Here is a 21,031-nt window from a genome sequence, read left to right as displayed (position 1 = left end):
TTCCTTTCTCCATTTGTCTGTCTTCGTTATTAGAGTGTGGGCAGGGACTCTCTCTTACTATGAGTATGTGCAGCACTCCGCACTTTGGGACTGTGATCTCTGGTGTTACAGATATTACCCTGATACATGTGAACTCACACAGAAAAATGATAAAAGACAAAAACACGATCTCTCCCGTCGGTGAACGCTTTTCACAAAGCGATCTCTCCATAGCTGACCCCTCTGTCCTCACCCTCAAAGGAAATCTTCACGACACCTTCAAAGGATGAGCCTGGGAGCTTACATTTATAACTTTGCTAGACATTAAAAATCATGGACTCAATGAAGACACTGGATTTATGGCTCATTACAACACTACAACCCACTAACCTCCATTTTTGTCCTATAACTGCATAGGTGTTAACTGCCAACTTCACCTTGGATGGTCCTTTGTAACGTTAACTAGTTGTGCATGGGTGGCCGGTGATTCGGCTGTTGGGGGAGGCAGGCCCCTGCCCCCTCCCCCGCAGGAGCCCAGATAACCCCCATGGCGGCCCCAGTGCCAGGCTAGTGGGGAGGTGAGGCCCCAGCCCCAGTGCTCCAGGTGCTGTGGCCAGCTCTGGGAGGCTGGGCAGCATGGCTGCAGTGCCCCCAGCACTGGTACACCAGCCCCCCTGACTCCCTGCTGATGGCAGGCCATCTAAGGCAGAGTGGGAACTGCAGGATGGGGCCTGGCTTTGGGGGCAGAGTGTGGGTAGGGCCACGCTAGGGTGTTTGGGAAGGCACAGCCTATCCCTGCCTACTTACCTGCCGCCCATGTCTTTGTGTTAATCTGTCACACCTTCTGTTTAGCTGTGACACTGAGTACCTTTCCCAGCCCTGAAGAAGAGCTCTGTGTAAGCTCAAAAGTTTCTCTCTTTCACCAACAGAAGGTCCAATAAAAGATATTACCTCACCCACCTGGTATCTCTAATATTATAAAGTGACTCTTTGGAACATAGGAGTCCACCATGCCAGTTCAGCCTGCTTGTTCTTCCAGATTGGTATTCTAGCTATGGTGGACCAATCAGCAAATGTGAAAAATCGGGATGGGGTGGGGGGTAATAGAAGCTTATATAAGAAAAAGACCCCAAAATTGGGACATCTGGTCACCCTAAATCTAGCTCTCACCACTCTGGATTAGACCAGCGATCCTTTCTAGTCTGGTATCTGATCTGGTGCCACACTGCATCAGACCCTTGGTCCTATCTATTTTGGTGGCTATAAGTGATGGCAAACGCATCAGATCTTTGTTCCTGTCCATTCTGATAGCCCAGCTCCTGCAGTGGTTTAGAACCTGCTATTTCACTCCACCTGCCCCATATAATGCACCTTGGCTGTGATCCAGGCTGTCTGAGCGTGGGGTTAATCATTCCTGATCACTTATACACTCATCAAGATTTGATTACACAGCAGGAGCTGTCCCCAGTTACCCAACAGAGGCACTTGAGTCTGGCGGAACAAAGTGCAGTTCCTTGGCTCTGCAGCAGGGGATAGAAAGGAACTACTCCCCTAGATCTGTTAGGTCAGCAGGTTCTTGTGCCTCTGTACTGTGAGCTGCGTGCATAGTGTTTGCCCAGAGACCAAATCCTATCTAGTGTAGCTGTACAATTGCTGCTTCGTGACTTAGATGCCATCCTGAAGGCTTCTGAGACCAATCTAGCTGGCTGGCTAACGGGATAGTAGCATGATCACACCCAAGCTATTCTCAAGAAGTGCCTGCACAGATCTGAGCTTGCCAATGGTGTTAAGCTGGCAGTGAGCAGGGTCATGGGTATTGACTGTCCCCTGGCAGGCAAAATGAGACCACCTCACCTAGGAGGAAGCTATACCCTTTTGGGTAGTGAGTTGCCAAGTAGCTTCACAACAGGAGACTTGCAAAGGGACTAGCTGCTCTCCCTGAAGAAGTGGTTTGAGGGTCATGACTCCAGGGTTCTGTTCCCACCCATCCTGTTGACTTGGATAAGTTGCAGTCTCTGCCAGTTTCAGTTTCCCCATCTGTGGACAGGAGCTAATAGGTCAGGTGTGGTGTGAGGCCTAATCGGTGTTTTGCAAAGTGTCTTGAGATCCTTGGATAAAAATGCCAAGTATTAAGCCTGCCTAGGGTGGGCACTGGCCTAGGAAACCGAAGTTCTGTTCCCCATTCAGACTTCAGGCAAGTCTCTTCACCTCTGCTGCTTTTCCTTCCACTAGTTAAACTGTAAGATCTCAAGCCTAGAGATTTTTACTGTGTGTGTATAGTGCCTAGTGCAATAGGGTACTGATCTTGGCTGGGGCCTTTGGACTCTAATATGAATAAACCCCCAAATAGTCCCCTCAAGATAGAAGCTTCATTTAAAAAGCCCATGTGTGTATCACCTAACCAAGAGGGATGAGCAGACAGAGACGTAGGTGGTGTTTCTGAAACACGAGCTTCTATAAAAGCTTGCAGGCTTGGTTTTACAAATCTGAAATGTTCAGCCAGATCTGCCCTGCCATTGTGTCTTTGAAAAATCTACTATTAAAAAGCCCATATTTGGAAATGTCTTTATTTAGAAAGACTATGTTTAGGGATAGAAAGAAGTGGACCATGACCCTTTGAAATGAGTCTGGATTCTGTGCCTAAACAGTCAGATTGCTCTCAGCCTGTTGTTTTGGTTTTTGTTTTATTATCTCTGGCTTTTGATCATTGCATTTTCCTCCCCACGGTGACTTTTGACCTGTTTTCTTCATGGTTGCTATGCCTGTTGCTTGGGGTAAGGTCATTTCTTTAAAATATCAGAGGGTAGCCATGGTAGTCTATATCCACAAAAATGAGGAAGTGGGGTTTTTACCCACCAAAGCTTATGCCCAAGTAAATCCGTTAGTCTTTAAGGTGCCACCGGAGTCCTCGTTGTTTTTATCATTTCTGTAGTTTCCTAAATGACTGAAACTGAGCCCCTCCTCCCCCTTAGGAAAATAAAACCAGTTGTGGCCCCACTGCAGCTCTGCCATACATCTTAGCTACACATCTTAATGCATGCATCTTCAATGCATGCACTCTGTGCATTGTGAAACATTGCTGTTGATGTTAATGTGATGTTTCCTCTCCTTCCTTATGTGCTTTGAGCAGTGAATTAGTGATATTGACATTTAAAGCATCACTAGTAGCATCTGAGTGAGTGTCTTTTGAAATGATGGCGGCAGTCACATCTCAGAGCATTTGTTTCAGGCTTGCTGCAAACTCAGGCACTTATTGCTGCATCAGTTATGCACAGATCATGTTTCGGAGGTTTTCTTTGCAACAATAGCTGATCACTTCCCCTTTATTTTAAATGAAATCTGAGTCACTAAAGAACAACTGACAGATCTTTATATGCACACAAATGAGGGGATGTGCCTTACACTGCAAAATGCTGCCTGGGAAATGCTCTTCTGTTCAATGCTCTCTATGAGCCATTGTACTCAACAGAACTCATCCACTGGGCTTTGGATCAGGCTCCAAATCTTCCATGTATTATTCTTTAAAAATGTGTGGGGGAAATAAAAGTCGGGCTTTTGCCCTTTATGCTTTATGATAAGAAGGGAGCCTAAAGGGAATTTTGTGTTGCCTGTTTGTTTTGAATCCTTATTGAACTGAATTATCTTTTCTCCCAAATATTTGCAGGGCAATTGAATTAAACAGAGCTTTAAACAGTCTGCATAAACTCCCCCCCCCACTTCTACAATTGTTACATCATTTGTATTTGTGATGTTATCCAACCACCCTGTTCTTCAGTGATCCATAGAGTCTTCCAGGGGTAGGGTGACCAGATGTCCCGACTTTATAGGGACAGTCCTGATTTTGGGGTCTTTTTCTTATATAGGCTCTGATTACCCCCCACCCTCTGTCCCGATTTTTCACATTTGCTGTCTGGTCACCCTAAGGAAGACAAGATGTGAATTTCTAGTGCAAAACCCAGTAGCAATGGGGAAGAATTTCAGGCCTCTATCCATTGCAAACAAGCTAGACAAGGGCAAAAGCCCCATTAAGCGTTTCCTTGGCAGGTCACTTGTACGAATGAATTCTGGAGGAACTCAGCAGCCTGCTTGCTAAGTGGTGTTTATCCTTAGTAACAGTTTTATTGCAGTGGCACGTAGTGACCAGGCCCCATTGTGCTGGACACACCTGTTATAAAGAGAGAGATTCTGCACAGCTGAGCAACGACTAACTGTAGAAGGCACCATTCAAAACAAGAATGCGTTCTCGTGTGGATGCTGCATCCCCCTGACACGCTGTGCAGGACCTGTATTGGACTGAGCTCTAAGGCTCCTGTGTGTTCTGTTGGCTCTTATAAGCTAAGAGGGTCAAGCCTAACCAGCATTTGGATGGGAGATGGTCTAGCAAAATCCTGATGCTGCTCAAAAGTGTGTTAGTATGGAGTATGGAAGCAATTCTGTAGCAGGGGGCAGGAGGTGCCATTTTAGGGGGGGGGGGGGACAGTGGATAGGGCAGTGGACTGAGACTCACAAGCTCTGCCATTTATTCCCTATGTGACCTTGGGCAAGTCATTGTGCCTCAGTTCCCCATCTGTATGGGAGTGATAACCCTTCCTCTCCCCCCACCCTGTGTCTTGTCAGTTTCGGCTGCAAGAGCTGCCAGGCAGGCACCATCCTGTATGATGCGTAGTGTCTAGTGTAATGTGGTCCAGATCTCAGTTGGGCCTCGAGGTGCTACTGGAATATAAACAGAACACTGATCATCCGTCTGCTTGTGCTTGCTGACAGTCCTCCTGTGCTGTTTGCAGGGTTGGGGTGTGTTAATCCCAGTTCTCTGGCCATTTTCCAGTTGGGCTGCTCCCTAAATTTTCTCGGCTGTGTCACCAAGCTCCAAGATCTTTCACCCCCTGTCCCAACCTGTTGTGCAGCATTGCTGTTAAACAGCTGCTCCGTTCCATTCCAGAGGTGACTGCATTTCAGGAGTTTTTCCCTATGTAGTTGTGTGATCTCTAGCTGAGCAGCCCAATGCACAATGTCAGTTTCTATTTATAGCTCACTGAGGCTGACCTGCTCTCTGACCTATGCAAAAGAGAGGGGGCCAGCTTGGGGGTCTTGCAGGCAGCTGTGCAGTCGTGCACACTCAAATGCTGCAGAATCCTTCATCCCACTGCAGAATGCTAGCAGGCCTCTGGTTTCAATGTATCCCCTTACAGAGCTCTCTAGTTCCTTCCAAACCTCTCCCCAGAGCTAGGTGTAATCACCTGTTGTACTATGGGCCTAATTTCCCTGGCTGGAATCTCAGGCAGGGATTAGTTATAGAAACAAGGCTGTTGAACCCATTGTTTAGGAGGAGATCCTAAATTCCATCCCCCACTCACTGCAAGGCAGGGGAGAGGGATGCAGGCGGCTTGGGTTCTAATCCTGCCTCTGGCAGGGACTTTCGGGTCTGGGCAGCTCCTGGCACAAAAGGGCCCTGATCTCAGTCGGGCAGGGTCTGTCTCTCGGTGTGTGTCTGTGCATTGCCTGGCACAGTGGGGCCCCAATCCCAGCCCTCCTCTTACACTAATAACCCTGGCTGCCTAAGCTGGAAACATTGTGTGCCTGCTTTATCACAGGTAGAGGAACTGGGGTCCCGGGTGGGCCAAACCCAAGTGGTGCTGTGACCCCAAGTGCCAGGCTGCATTAACACCACTGTCTCACAGCTGGAGAGGTGGGTGTGTTGGGGCTCCTGGGCCCAGCGGTTCAGGCTGCTGGTGGGGTGGGGGAGCTCCTAAGAGAAGAGGAGGGTCAGGCGAAGGGGTCCCCTTGTTTTACTGCAGCAGCCCCAGTTTACACAGGTGTAAGTCAGGCCACATGCTGTCAGCCCAGGGGGAGGCGGCCACCCTGGCCCCTGCCTGCCTGGGGCCCGATCAGTGCCCGCTTCGCCCACAGCCTATACCTAGCTGGCTCAGCCCCGATGGGCGCCGGGCCTGGAGCCATGTATCTCGGGTGGGTCCCTGTCCAGGCAGGGCTGGGCAAGCGGCCAAGGGGGAGGGGAAGCCGGAGCCAGCCTTGCCAGATGTGGGAAAGGGGACGAGGGGGTGCTGCGCCTCCCCCCGCCACGCCTGCCAGCGACAGGGCGTCTGTGCTTGGACCCTCCCACTCCTGCTGCTCCCCCGGTGCGGTGCCTCTGCCCGCCGTGGGGAAGGGGAAGCTTGCTCCGGCGCTCGCTCGCACACGCCCGCTGCTGGGGGGACCGGAGAGCTGCGCATCGGTGCGCGCGGGTCCCCAGCTCGTGGAGCGCCCCCAGCCCGCCAGGGGAGGAGGAAGGACCCGGGGCGGCCAGCATGTGGTAGCCCCGGGGCGGGAGGAAGGAAGGGGCTCCGGACGGGAGACGCCTGTCATGTTGGCCGGGCTGCTCTTGGGGGCTGCCTGTGTGTCCCTGGTCCGCCCGGGCAGCCCGGGCAGCGCCTATCCCGGCAGGAAGAAGCCGCCCAACTTTGCCGCGGACAGGTACCGACCCCAGCCCCCGTGCCGGGGGCAGCCAAGTCCCAGGCGCCTGGCAAGGCGGCGGGAGCCGCCCGGTGCCGCGGGGGTCAAGCCAGGCAGCGGAGCGTGGCCCCAGCGCCTGCGTCTGTCTGTGCCACCACCCCCGGGGAGGAGGGATCTCGGGGTCCGTCTGTCCCGCACGCCGCTGTGTGTGCTCCGTTCCTCGTGTCCGGCTGCCCCCTGGGCGTGTGTCCGTGCGCGGGGCGTGTCAGCGTGTGAGCGCTGCGCCTGGCTCTATCTCGCTGCCCTGCGCCTGTCCTCTGTGTACAAGGCTCGGGCCCTTTTCCTCCCTGTGTGTGTCTGGCCAGGGGCGGGCTTTGCCCTTCCCGTCCGTCTGTCAGTCCGGGGCACACTCCTGTCCTTTGCTCCGTGTGTGTGTGTGTGGAACTTTCAGTCTTCCTGCGTGTGTCTGTCCACGTGTGATCACCATGCCCCCCTCACTGTGCTCTGTGTGTGTCTGTCTGTCCCTCTCAGTGTCTTGTCTCCCTGTGGGTCTGTCTGTGCCTTTCCCCTTTGCTTATCTGTCCAGGTCACACAGTAGGCCTTCGCTCTGTGTGTGTGTGTGTTACCCACCATCTGTCTGCCTATGTGTGTCTCTGTCTGGTTCTGGGTCACACTCCAGGTTTTTGCTCTGGGGTGCGTGTTGCTGCACTGTTGCTCCCTGCCAAGGCAGGGGGAAGGATAAGGGAATCTTGGGCTGCCCTTCTCCCAGCAGTTCCTCTTGGGAGCAGAGGGGATGTCAGTCCCAGGACCCTGTTCCCCAGCACAGAGCTCACACTCTTGGTCTCCTAGAGGCAGCTCTCAGTGGGGTCCTGGTGGAGTCGCAGCCTCAGGAAAGCAAGGGCTTCAGGGAACATGGGAAGCCAAGCAACCCCAGGCCTTGCATCCTGCTGCCTGGTGCTAACCCCTTTGGGGCCTTAGTTGAGTCTCTGCCCAGAGGGGTCATCCCTGCATCTGCAGCAGGAGAAGGGGTAGGGGCAGCTTGTCCTTCCCATGCTTCCCTTTATCCCCCCTGCACCTTTGTTCTGGGGTTGCTCTCACCACCCTGAAGCCCCGTCCCAGAGAATCTGATGTTTCTCTCCTTCCCAGGCACCGTGTGGGGCCGCATGTTTGCCTCTCCGGCTTTGGGAGTGGATGCTGCCCTGGGTGGATGCCATCCCCAGCCAGCGGGCAGTGCACTCTGCGTGAGTATCCTGTGCCCTCCATTTCCCACCACCACCTGGTACCTGCAGCACAGACAGCGCCTCCCCTATCAGCCCCCAGGTGCCCGGTACTCTGCCTCTCCATGGCACAATGGCACCCCCCCGGGGGGGAGGGGTAATGGCAACCACTGACCAGGCCACCCAGTGCAGAAATGCCCATCATGGCTCCTGCCCCTCCTCCCATCGCTGAGAGGGGGCTGTATTCACCCCGTTCCCCAAGAGATCCATTCCCCCCCAACTGCTTCCTTCATGTGCCCCCACCATCCCCTGCCCCCAGCGGCCAATGCTCTCCCATGGGATCTGCAGCCTGTCTGTCCAGCAGGGGATTGAGGGGCTCTTTCCAGACAGTGCCTGCTCTCTCCATTGGCTCATGCCAGGCTGGGTGTGTAAGAGCTGCTGCCCCGGGTGGAGATGTCACCGAGGGGTCCCTCTGTGTCCTGACCGGCATCTCTCCCGGCCCCTCTCCCACAGCACTCTGCTCCTTTGGCTGTGGCAGCGGCTGGTGCATCGCCCCCAACGTCTGCTCCTGCCGGGATGGAGAGCGGGGCATCACCTGCCCAGGTAACTAGATCCCTTTGCTGAATGCTTGTGGCCCTTTATCTGCAGCCAGAGCCATTCATAGGAGAAGGGCACTATCTAGGGCTAAAATCAGGGGGCTGGGAGGCCTTGTGAGGCTGAGCTATCCGTGCAGTTGAGTGGTAACGTGGTGCCTGTGTGAGGGGCTGCAGCGATGGTGGCACAGACTGGTCTGTCCCAAGGGCAGAGAGCCACAAGCGGCTGCCCTGCTGCCAGGTTGTACTGCCCAGCTCCCTTTAGGAATCAGAGCCCAGGGCTGCCTGTCTCCAGCGAGGGAGTGTGGGCTGGGTCCCAACATCTGGAGGGTCTGACTCCACAAAGCACTATGTGGTGGGAGTAGCGGGCGGCCTCGGAGCGGCGCTGGAAGGCTGTGACCCGGCAAGGGGCTGAAGGCAGCGGGGTGGCTGTGTCGGTGGGTTCCTGTGCCAGCATTCTCAGTATGTAGTGCAGGCAATGGGCTCCTAGGGCAGTTGCCAAACCCTGCTCCAATTGTGGTGCCTGTCTCAATGAGCCAAGGCAAACAGAGGCGCGGGTAGGAACAGTGAGGAGTCATCCACCATGGGAAGCCCAGCCGACTGGGAGTCTGAGGAAGAACGTGGGTGGAGGTGGCGGGGGAACCAGAGCCGACTTGTAGCTCGGGGACAGAGGGCTGGGTGTGCAGAGGACACCCACTCACCCAGAGAAGATCCTAGAAGAGAGTCACCTGTGCAGCCTAGGCCCAGACTCCGGGTGGTGCCACCATGCAGCGCACTCATGGAGAGCAGGAGGGGACCAGAGGGCTGTCCGGATCCAGCAGCTTCCACTTTCTATTAACCACAGCTGAGGCCAGGATGGGTCTGAGCCCATCTTTCCATGGACAGGGTGGCACTGGAGTTCCCTGTTCCCAGTGACCTTCATGCTGCAGTGTTGATCTCTCCTCCCTGGGTCTCTGCTGCCCCCGCGATCCCAACTGGCCCGTCAGCCTGCTGCCGTATGTGTTTCAGATCCGCCCAATGCCTGTGGGGAGTATGGCTGTGACCTCGCCTGTAACCATGGTGGCTGCCAGGAGGTGGCCCGTGTCTGCCCGCTGGGTTTCTCCATGGTGGAGACGGCCAACGGCGTGCGCTGTACAGGTGAGCACTCATCAGGCTGTCCACCATCGGGCTGACCCCCGATCAGAGCCCAGACCTGTGGCAGCCAAAGTCAGTGAAGCAGCAGAGCTCCGAAGGGCTGTGAGCGGAGGGGTCTGAGTGCCGGCTGGGCATGGGCAGCAATGCAGCCACGCTCGGGATGCCAGTGTGGCAGAGGGTGACCTGCACCCACTTGGGGTGTGGTGACCGGGCCACAGACAGAGGTTGATGAGCCTGCTTTAGTCTTGGCTAGCAGAGCTGGGTGTTTTCACTCTGGCATTAGAGGCTTGTCCCATCCATTGGTCCCAAGTTCAATCCCCGCTGACGATGATCCAGCCAGGGGCATGAGTTCCTTGCCTAGAGAGCTCCCCCATCCCTGGCTGATTCTCCCCAGGAAAAGCTGGATCTGCTGGCTGGGACAGGAGTGCCACTTTCTCCTTACAGCTGATGTATGGGCTCCCTGAGCATCCCCGCTGGAGTGCCCATGTTCCCTCAGCTGTAAACAGGGCTGGCTGTGCATGTGTGTCCATGGGAGTGGCCAGGTGCCCTCTCCTCCCCGGACCCCGCTGCCAGGTGGTCCTGTCTCTCTCCTAGACATTGACGAGTGCCTGAGTGCCTCCTGTGAGGGGCTGTGCGTCAACACCGAGGGAGGCTTTGTGTGTGAGTGCGGCCCAGGCATGCGGCTTTCCGCCAACCGGCACAGCTGCCAGGGTGAGTCCCTGGGCCTCAGGGTGCAGAACGAGGGATCAGAGAAAGGTTGGGGTGGGGACTGGGCCGAGTGGCTGGTACCGGTGTGTGTAGGGAGGGTGGTGGGAGCTCTGGGGAGTTGTGGGGAGCACCTGTCTCATCCTTTCCTCTTCCAGATACGGACGAGTGTCTGGCCACTCCGTGCCAGCACCGGTGCAAGAACAGCATCGGCAGCTACCGGTGCTTCTGTCGTCCCGGCTACCACCTGCACAGCAACCAGCACTCCTGCTTGGGTGAGCGCCTCCTCCTCCTGCTGATCCGGCCCTCCCCATCCCTCCTGAGAAGCCCCTCTTCCCTCGCCACCCAGTCCTGCCCCTTCTCAGACCCCCCTCTCCTCCAGTAAGGCTTTGGTTCCAGAGTGCTGCCCAGTCAGTGATACTCCCTCAGCTCAGGGGAAGAGCTGAGTGCTGGTATCCCCACACTACCACCAATGGGGCAGCCAAGACACTGAGGGGTAAAGGGGCTTCCTCATGGCCATGGCAAGGGACCCAGGAGTGGAAGGACTCAGTGGCCAGAGCGGAGATCAGGCCCTCGGTGCATTGGAGCTAGTAGGTAGCAGCCGTTGGAGCTGAGCAGATATTCAGCCCAGCCCCATGAGGTGGGAGCTTTCGGGGGGAACGGGGAATATGGCCCCTGGGCTGAGATTGTTCTAGCTTCTCCCTGATACAGAAGTGGGGACTCTGGCAGTTAAGGTTCCACTGTCTCCCTCTTTAGTGAACCGAGTAGGGGGCCCCCCTGGCTTATTCCCTTCCCTCTCCCCGCCGGACAGCCCTGTTTCACTGCAGTGACTTGAGTGTGGTCCCACCCAGCTCACCCTGCTGCGGGGGGAGGGGGAATGAGGCTGTGGAGTCATCTATTATTGCCGATTTGTGTCGTGGCAGGAGCCAGCTGCCCAACTCCTAGACCAGGTTTCCGTGGGGGTGGGGGCAGGACAGACCCAGAGCAAGAAGATGGGCCCTGCCCCACGGAGCTTACAGTCTGAATCCCTTTGTGGTGCCTTTTCAGAGCCGGGGTAGCTCCAAAATGGAGAAAAGGCCTTGCCTTCCCCTGAGGTCCAGTGAGAGGTGCCCCCCAGGCTGACTTTGCCCTTTGGCCTGGCTGAAGGCCATCTCCAGACAGGCCTGAGATATCAGCGCGTTGCGCTGGGGTGCCCGGCTTTGGGGGCCCCTGGTGAGTGGGCAGACAGGTGGTGAACACCCAGGCCTGGCCATCTCCCCAGTCCCAGCCAGCGTGGGGAAGAGCCCTACCTAGCTCCTGCCCAGACCCAGCGAGCAAGTACAGTCCCCTGCCCTCCCTCGCAGCTGGTGCTGCTGCCGGGCACTGATGCCTGGTTCTGCCACCCACAGATGTGAACGAGTGCCGCCGGCCCAGCGAGAGGCGCCCCTGCCAGCATGCCTGCCACAACACGCCAGGCAGCTTCCTGTGCACCTGCCACCCTGGCTACCGGCTCAGCGGGGACAGGGTGTCCTGCGAAGGTAAGGATGGGCCCCGCTCCCCCGCCTGTTGGGGGGCGCAGGCCTGCCCACGGTCCCCTGTTGTGGAGAGCATCAGGGTTGGGGTTAGCTCCCGCCCCCATTCTGTGCTGTGGGGAGGGGGCTCTTCCCATTGACAGAGTGGAGAGGGAGTGGGGGTCACGGCTCACGGCATGGGAAGGTTCTCCATAACGGACTGTGGGTCTGGAGAGCTGGGTTCTGTGCCCTGCAGCACAGGCAGAGCTGGTGTCCCTGGGCCTAGTAGTGTATTCTGGGCATGTCCTGCACCAGTCCCTGGGTCCCCGCCCAGCTGCCCCAGCTCTCCCCAAAGAGCTCCGTGTTGTGTTTCCTTCCAGGCTTCCTGAAAACCATCCCGGCCCCGTCTCCCATCCTGCAGTCCCTGCAGCACCCCCCAACTCTGCTGCTGCTCCCTCCTGACTCTGGGGGACCCCTGCTAGCCCCCAGGGCCTCCCTTCCTTCACATGCCCCTGCCCCCGACCCCAGCTCCCGGCCCCCTTCCTTGTTGACTGCCCCACCACCCATATCCCTCTTGCTCCCGGCTGCCACCGCTGCCCCTGGCGTGTTCTCCCCACTGCCGCCATCGCTGCTCCAAGGGGAAGTCCCCTCGCCCTCGCCTCGTCCCTCTGCTTCTCTGCCGCCCGCCCTTGCCACCTCGCCTCCCCTCTGCTGGCACCAGGGGGCGCCGCGGGAGCACAGCAGCCATTGGACGGAGCCTGGGTGCCTGCACTGTGCCTGCAAGGTAGGTACCCTCCCACCGGGTCCCTGGCTCCCCTGCCGTGCTCTGGACAGTCCCCCACTAACCGGCCTGTCCCATTGCAGGGGGGCCAAGTGGTGTGTGAGGCGGAGAGCTGCAGGATTGCCTGTTCCCACCCACTGCCCCTGAAGGACGGGGGCTGCTGCCCTAGCTGCACAGGTGAGACCCGCACCCCCTACTCTCTCTGGCTCAGGCCCACGGGGTCCATTGGGGTCACCGGAGCTGGATGGTTCGGTCCCTGCTGGGTCCTGTCCCAGGTGCGGGTTGTTTCCCAGCCTGGGTGATGCCCAGCTGGCTGGGCTGTACGGCTGCTTCTTGGAGGTCTGTGTGGGTGCCCAGCTCAGCTGTGGCCCTGAGGGCATGGTGGGAAGGCTCATGCTGTCTCCCCCAAGTGGAGCTGGGAGCCCAGGCCTGTGCCCAGTAGCCTCATGCTGCCCTTGCTTTCCTGTCTCTCGCAGGCTGTTGGCACGAGGGGGTCGCCCGGGCCGAGGGGGATGTGTTCTCTGTGGCTGATGGAAATTGCACAGTCTGCATGTGCCTGGTGAGCATGGCACTGGCTAGGGGATCCAGGCACCTCTGGGGTCTCTGAGGAATGATGTGAGCTTATTACCCAGACTGGCTGGAGGGGATTCCCTAAGGAATTTCTTCCCTGTCCTGGAACTCCTGTGACATCGGTGCCCAGGGTAGCGGGGAGCCAGAGGCTTAGTGAGGTCACTGTCCAGGAGACTGATTAGAGGTGGTGGCCATGGTGACGTGGCTCCTCAGCTGGGAGTTCAGGGACAGAGACATGGCCCCTCAGGTGGGTCGGGGTGGAGATATGGGGCTTTGGTGAGGGGATCAGACATGGCAACATGGTCCCCTCCTTGTGGGGTTGGACATGGGTTTAAATGAGCACCCAGAGGAGGGGAGAGTTGCCCAGTGCCAGGTCTGTGGCATGGGGCCCTGGATCTTTCCCTGGCATTCCCTTTGGTTTCTCTCTCTTCCAGGCCGGCAACGTGTCCTGCATCTCCCCTGAGTGCCCTCCAGGGCCCTGCCCCAGCCCTGCCCAGGCCAACTGCTGCTCTTGCCAGCCAGGTGGGTCCCTCAGCAGCTACGTTGGTCTCTCCAACCCCCCAGTTCTGGAGGCTCTGTGGAGTTCCTGGTGAGAAAGGGGTGCCCCATCGGCTGGGCCAATGGGTCTTGTAGATCAGAGAGGAGGAGGATTTCGGGAGGTGGAGCCCAGCGACTGCTTCAGTGATGGGGTAGCAATGACTACACAGGGAGTGTGTGGTCAGTGGTGAGGCAGCATGGCCTAATGGTCAAAGCATGGGATGATAAGTCTGGCCTCCTGGGTTCTCTCCCCAACTGGGGGAACTCTGGCAAGTTGCTTAAGCTCACCGTGCCTCAGTTTCCCTGCCTAGAAATGGGGAGTGTGACCCCTGGGGTGGAGGGGTCTGAGGCACTTGGAGATTTGCACCCAGGGGGCCTGTTTGAGAAGCCAGGGTCCCATTGTGTGACGGCTCTGGCTGGCTGCGTTTCCCGCCATCCTGGTACCAACCGTCCCTTTCCCCCTATCCCCTCAGCCACGTGCGATTTCCACGGGCGCACATACATGCACGGAGCCGAGTTCAGCTTGGATGGAGACAACTGCACCACCTGCATCTGCCGGGTAGGCCTCAGCTCCCCCGTCCCTGGCTCCCTAGCACAGTGCAGTGGGGGTCCTCACCACCTGGGGTCAGTGCCTGCTCATGCATCGCAGAGGGACAGGGCTGCTCCACCCCAGACCTAGGTGCCAGGGAAAGGCATGGCCTGTGGGGATGCCCAGGCCAGGGTAGGAGCGTGGGGGGCTAGCAGACAGAGGGCCCCTTCTCCTAGGAGCCCATGGGGGGGATGTGGAAAGGGAGTGAGGGCTGAGGCCAGGCTGCCTCGGTTGGAGCCCTCTGCGTGAAAGCTCTGGCAGGGCCTGCGGTGCAGTGAGGATGAGGAGCGGGAGGAAGGAGACGTGGGGCACTGCCCTGCCCCCTTTTCCCCCCAGCTCATGTGCGACACATCTCTTCCCCAGAGTGGCGAGGTGGAGTGCTCCTTCGCCCCCTGTCCCGAGCTGGCATGTCCCCGCCAGGACTGGCTGCTGGCCCCGGGGCAGTGCTGCTTCTCCTGCCGGGAGCCTGCACCAGCGTCAGGTGAGAGCCTGCACAGGGGCGTGTGCACGTGCTTGTGACGGGCAGGGGCCTTTGTGTGTGACACGCAGGGTGTTTTTGTCATGGGCAGGGGGATGGGCAAGGTGTGTGTGTGATGGGTGGGTAGGTGTAGGGCTCTGTGTGGTTGTGTGTGTGTGTGTCTATTACCCACAGTCCCAGGCCTTGTCATCTGCCCAGGGTCCCCACCTCTCAGGCTGCGCCCATTGGGCTCCCTGCCCCTCCTCTCTACTCCCCTCCTCTCCCGTCAGTCCCAGCCCAGCTCTGAAGCTCTCTCTCTCTCTCTCCCTGGCCAGGTTGCTTCGTGGATGACAATGGGGTAGAGTTTCCGATCGGACAGATCTGGTCTCCGGGTGATCCCTGTGAGTTATGCATCTGCCAGGTGAATGAGAACCTGCTCTACTTCACTCTCCTTACCTGTCCTTACAGCATGCAGTGTGCCCCCTCTGCCCTGCACCCTGCGCTAGCCTTCCCTGGCTGGGGGTGGGGGCCAAGTGCTGTGCCTTATGGATATTGAACCCTCCAGAAGGACCCCACAGCTCTCTGCTGGTGCGTGCTCACTTGGCAGTGAAGTGCAGGCCCCCCGTCGGGTGGACTGTGGCAGCACACAGCATCGATGGGCCAGGGCTGGCTGTGCGGGGCAGTCGGCCAGGCCGCGTGTGCCGTGAGTTTCTGTCAAGTGCTTCTCTCTTGCAGGCAGACGGCTCGGTGAGCTGCAAGAGGACAGACTGTTTGGAGACGTGTCCTCACCCCATTCAAATCCCTGGCCAGTGCTGCCCGGATTGCTCAGCAGGTAACCGGCCCGGGGGTCCCCTCCCAGGGAGCGACCATCTGCAGTGAGAAACCCAGGGACAGAGTAGCTCCCCCCTCCATGGCCCAGCCAGCCCTCGTCCTCTCTGCTCAGACAGACGTCAGCCAGGCCACTGAGTGCTCCTGGGGACATGGAGACCCAACCCCCTACTATAGGCCAAGCAGCCCTCAGACAGGAACAGCTTTCTGTCATCACCAGTGTGGGGCTGACTTTGAACCAGCAACCCAGCTGTGAATGGCTCTCCCTCCATCCCTTGAGCCGTTCTGGTGGAGAGGGCTCTGGGTGTGTCCCACACAGGCTTTGTTCCTGTTCTTGGTCTCTCCAATCTGCCAGGTGTGCCCTGGCCCCCCGGGAGGCAGTTGACTTTCTGGTGGGAGGTGTCATGACTGTGCCTTTCCTTCTCTCTCCTCCCTGAAGGCTGCACCTACATGGGAAGGATCTTCTACAACAACGAAACCTTCCCTTCTGCCCTAGACCCCTGCCTCAGCTGCATCTGCCTGGTAAGGGCTTCACCTTCCCTCCAAGCATTTCTGTAGGAAAGGCCTCTCAGGTCCATTAGACCACACGGTCTAAGCCAAGGGGTTTTATCCAGCCTGGGGCTGCACCTTCAACTTCAGGCCCAGGGCTGCTCCAGATGGGTAGAACATGCAGAGTATGGAGGCAGGCACCAACGTCCCTGGACCAGGGAAGAAGAGTCCAGTGGGGTGAGGCTGTGAGTGCAAGGTGCCATGGGGGTTGTCATCTGTGGGGAAAATGAGGTGAAGACAGGTTTGAGGTCAGGCACTGTCCTGGAACTCAATCATCCTACTGTTGCTGCCACTGTCCATGGAGAGTCCTGCTGATCATCCTCCCTGGATAGCTCAGATTGTGAAGAAGGTGGCTGGCCAGATGCTGTGGGTCTGGAGCAGAGGGAGTCTGGCTTGCCCTCCCCAGGTTGACAAATGGGGGATTTTCCTTTGCAGAAAATTTCAACAAAAATGGGAAAAAATTGTTTTCTTCTAAATTTTATGCAGAAAATTTCAATTTTTCAGTGGAAGCTGGAAAGCAGAAATGTTTCAATTAAAAATGATTTCAGAGTAGCAGCCGTGTTAGTCTGTATCTGCAAAAAGAACAGGAATATTTGTGGCACCTTAGAGACTAACAAATTTATTTGAGCATAAGCTTTCGTGGGCTACAGCCCACTTCATTGGATGCATCCGATGAAGTGGGCGGTAGCCCATGAAAGCTTATGCTCAAATAAATTTGTTAGTCTCTAAGGTGCCACAAGTACTCCTGTTCTTTTTTCAATTAAAAATGAAGTCGCTGTGCGTCATGGGAGTTGTAGTTCAGTTGCCTCATACTCCCAGTCTCCTCTATGGGCTGGGCTCCCTAGTTGGACTACATCTCCCATGCACTAGGGGGAGGTAGTTGCATCATGGGAGATGTAGTTTAGGCAGGGAGTCCAGCCCATAGAGAAGAATGGGGACATGAGGCAATTGAACTAAAGCTCCCATGGGTCAATGCAAGAGCAGTTTCTAATCAAAACGTTTCATTTTGTTGGAAACTCAATTTCCTGTTGAAAAGCTGTTTCAAAGGAGAATTTCCCATCAGCCGTAGGCGTAATCCACTGTGTCTCCTGCCAGTCGTAGTCTCCCAGTCACCTGCCTACCTTGTGTTGCTGCTAAGGCAGAGTCCTAGTGTTGCTGTTCTGTGTCCTACAGCTGGGCTCCGTGGCTTGTTCCCCTGTGGAGTGTATCATCTTCTGTATGTACCCGTTCCACCCGGAGGGAGAATGCTGCCCTGTCTGTTATGGTAAGTGCCTAAGCCCTGGCGAGCCCTGGAGTTCTACCCTGGCTGCTTCCAAACCACCGTGGTCTTCAACCACCTCTGATCTTACCACCGGGGGAAGAGGGTCTGGTGTGGTCAGTACTAGGATGGGAGACCTCACAGGCTGCAGTGAGGGGCATTGGGGGGCTCAGTCCGGATAGCTCCTCTCTGAGTCATTGCTGACCCCAATGCCCCTGTGCAGTGCTAGGGGTGCTGTGCTGCCGAGAGTGGCGTGGGGGCTCAGTAGAGGGTGCTTTCTTCTCACAGTCAGGACTGACCCCAGGGCGCCAGGATCTGTGCTGCAGGGAGCAACGTGGAGTGTTGTGCTGCAGGGAGTGGTGTAGGTTACTCAGTAGAAGGCTTTCCCAATGCATCAGAGAGGCTCAATATGGGGTATTCTCCTCTTACAGTCAGCCCTGACCCCAGTGTCCCAGTGCAGTGCCAGGGGGACTGTGCAGTCGGATGTGCTTTCTTGTGGGTGAGTTGTAAGATGAAGGCCCTAACCACTTGTGGTCATGAAAACTCCCTTTGCACTTTAGTGAGGTTCGGGGTGTTGCCTTTGGGTAAGTCCCCAAGCAGTGTGAATTAGGTACAACATTCAGCTTCACTTCCTGTACTACACTCTCTTGTGCAGCATTGCCATGGGCTGCTAAACACCTGCAGCATCCTCACCTCAGAGGTGGCCGCATGTCAGTGTTGGGTGAAGTGATTCTTCTGTTGTTGTTTGGGTTATAGCAGTGCCTGGAGACCCTAGCTGAGATCAGAGCCCCATTGTGCTAGGCACTGTACATACACACAGCAACCTCTTCAAGGCAGGGTCTATCCCTAAATAGGCAAGGCAAATAAAGGGCGTGAAGAGAAACAGGCATGGAGTGGGGAAGTGACTTGCCCAAGGTCACCCAGAAGAAGCAAGAATAGAACCAAGGTGTCCTGACTCCCAACCCTGTGCTCTATCTACTTTGTGCGTGTGTTACTATCACATCCAATCTCTATATAGTTACTGTAATGTTAAAGCTTGTCTGTCCCCTGCAGATTGTAACTACGAAGGGAGGAAGGTGGTGAATGGACAGATATTCGTACCGGAGGGTGAGCCCTGCATTCACTGCATTTGCCAGGTGAGCTGTTCCCTTGGAGGGGAGGGAGCTGATGGGGATTGTTCTGCGGGGACTGGGGGAAGGATGGGAATGGGCATCCCTCAGCATCAGCCAAGAGTCCCATGGACTGTGTTGCCATGAGTGTCTATCCTGTGGGGCCTCCAGGGGCTAGTTTGAGGGGACCCTGAGCCCCGCTGGGAACTGCCCTCCGGGGGGCTGGTGCACAAGGGGATGCTGGGAACTGCCTTCCGGGGGGCTGGTGTGATATGGGCCAAGGGGATGATGGGAGCTGCCCTCTGGGGGCTGGTGTGATATGGGCCGAGGGGATGCTGGGAACTGCCCTCTGGGGGCCTGGTGTGATATGGGCTGAGGGGAGGCTGGGAGTTCCCTTTTGGCTCCTGTAGTGCTGCAGGCCTTTGCTTTGGAGAAGGGTCCAGTGGGCCTTGGCATGACTGAAGGAAAAACCAGCGGGTTGCTGGGTGTGTGGAGGAGCTGGCAGGCTCCCTGCCGTCCCCACAGATTGGGGTCATTTGTCCCGGCCTGGCAGAGAGATGGAGAATGCGGGTGTTCACAAGCTGTCATGTCTCACCCCTTCCTTTTCCCCCTCTCTCAGTTGGGGGAGGTGAGCTGTGAGAGGAGGCCCTGTGCCCGCTCCTGCACCGAGCCCTCGGCGCTCCCTGCTGCCTGCTGCCCTGCCTGCCAAGGTAATAGCCCTGCACACCTGGCCTCCCTATCCCTGTGCCCTTGGAGTTGGCACAGGCTCTTCCTCCTCCCTCCCGCCCCCCGCCTACAGAGGGAGCTTTGCCCTTGTGGCAATGACCCTGAACAGGTCGCTGTCATGGTCCGAAGTCAGGAGTGCTGGAGTGGAAAATTGATCCTTCGCTGCCTGAGCTATGGAGCAGGCCCCTTCGTGCAGCAGAGACAAGAGCTGACTCAGAAGCCCCTGTGTGTGGCAAGGCCACTAGAGGGGCATGGAGAGCAGGCCTGATGCGTGGGCACCCTTGGCACCTCCCGACCGCAGGGCCCTGGGATGTGATGTCATGTCAGTCACTGCGGCACCTCCAGGTGAGGCTGTAACTGGGTGCCACTGTCTGGTGTGGAAGAGCCCCCGGGCTTAAGGTAGCCCTGTAGGACAAGCCCCCCATGCCTGCCTGAGGGGCTTGTGTAGGGGAGCATGGTGCCAGGCTGTGGAGCAGGCATGCAGGCTTTGTGCCTGGGTTCCTGGGGTTCCCTAATCTCAGGCCCTTGCCGTACAGCGCTCTGGCCCCCCCATGGGCCCCATGCCCCCGGATGGGTGTACCACAGCCCTGGGGGAAGGCGCTAATGATGTCCCTGTCTTCATTAACCACAGATGCTCCAGTCCCTCTGGAGGGCAGCCCTGTCCTTGTCCACACAGACGATGCAAAGGCTGGGAAATCCCCATCCCGCAATCCCAGAGAGAATTCCATGGACCAGCCCAGGGCCAGTGACTGCCGCCTCTGCTCCAGTTCCCTGGCTCCTGCTTCTCCCAGCCCAGAGCTCCTCGCAGGAAGGAACATGCCCCGCTGGGATGCTGAGTCCGTGAACACGGCTGAGCCCCCTCTGGCTGGACCCCCTCCAGCTGGGCCAGGGTCCTTGGGATCCCATATGGCTCCCTCGGGGCCTTCTCTGCGCCCCACCATTCTGAAAGAAACCTCTGGGCCGGTGACTGCAGTTTCAAGCCCCGATCAGCCCCCTTCACCCACCCCTGCAGGGCCCAGAACTGCCCCCCGGACCCCCATCCCCAGTGCCGGCTTGGTCCCTGCTCCTCAGAAGCATTCCACGCTCCCATCAGAGGGAGCGGAGCCCCCCCCGTGTGAGGAGAGCACTCCTGGCCAGCCAACTGCGTAGTGCCCCTCGCCGAGGGGATGGGGAGCGCCCGGCCCAGCAGCGTGAGGAGGAGGAGGAAACTGGCAGGAGAGATGAGCTTGATCGAACGGGGTGGGGGAGGGAAAGGAGGCATCACGTTGTTCTGAGCAGCATGTATGGGAAGAACCACTGCCTCTTCCCTTGCCTATGCCTCGCCTGCTCCCTCCCCGGATCCTGCTAGACAGCAGATGCCTCACCAGGGGCAACGTGTGGGCGGCTCCACATCCCGCTGGTGAGGAGGAGACGGCTTGGCCCTGGCCCGGCTGCCTGAGCAATCCCAGGAGATGAGCGGTGCCATGATGTTCTGGGAGGACATGGTGCCTAGCTGAGATACCATGACTCAAGATTTTCCAGGCATGTGCGAGTTGCCAGCCTCCTTACAACCACAGTGTGGGAGGAGATGGGGAAGGGCCGAGAGCATGCCCAGCTCCCTGCATTGGGTGGGACGCGCCCACCTGGTCCCAGGGGATGATCCCTGTGCAGGGCTCCTGAGACAGGTGAATCGCCCCACCCTTTGGGGTGGTCCCTGCTTCAGCCAGGCCCAGAGCCCCTGGATCCAGCCCTGAGATCTCCCGCTACTTCTTGCAGACTCGTGTTTAAACCTTAGAGCTGAGATTTCAAAACTTCCTAAGGAATTTGAACACCCAGTTCTCAACTGGGCATCCAGATCCCCTGGGCCGCTTTGCAATTCCCACCCTAGATTCCTTGGGGCTGCTGGGAGGCTTTCCCAAGCTACCCCTGATGGACAGGTATCTGATCGCCCATCAGGGCCAGCCTGCCCGTTCTACGGTGAATAGTAATAAAGTTTTCCCTACTAATCCAAGCATTCCCTGCTGCCACCTACAGCTGGCTCTGGCCATGGGGACGAGTACAAACTGAATGGGCTCAGCAACCC

The 21,031-nt window shown here is 57.4% G+C and overlaps 1 protein-coding gene across 1 annotated transcript; it reads left to right on the top strand.

Moving 5' to 3' along the window:
• The first annotated feature begins 6,143 nt into the window (after positions 1-6,143).
• VWCE (von Willebrand factor C and EGF domains) lies at positions 6,144-20,954 on the top strand. The gene is given in 22 exon segments (XM_054026583.1): positions 6,144-6,447; positions 7,573-7,667; positions 8,157-8,246; positions 9,245-9,373; positions 9,965-10,081; positions 10,234-10,350; positions 11,464-11,592; positions 11,946-12,349; positions 12,430-12,523; positions 12,823-12,905; positions 13,351-13,438; positions 13,927-14,012; positions 14,406-14,523; positions 14,835-14,920; positions 15,235-15,331; positions 15,767-15,849; positions 17,050-17,140; positions 18,188-18,270; positions 18,863-18,953; positions 19,601-19,995; positions 19,997-20,151; positions 20,153-20,954. Coding segments are annotated over 22 exon segments (2,832 nt in total). The 5' UTR covers positions 6,144-6,337; the 3' UTR covers positions 20,244-20,954.
• The last annotated feature ends 77 nt before the right edge of the window (positions 20,955-21,031 follow it).

Source organism: Malaclemys terrapin, chromosome 4 (assembly GCF_027887155.1).
Source record: "Malaclemys terrapin pileata isolate rMalTer1 chromosome 4, rMalTer1.hap1, whole genome shotgun sequence".
NCBI lineage: Eukaryota > Metazoa > Chordata > Testudines > Emydidae > Malaclemys > Malaclemys terrapin.
Note: the sequence above shows the minus strand (reverse complement) of the source record. Positions and strands in the feature narration are given on the sequence as shown.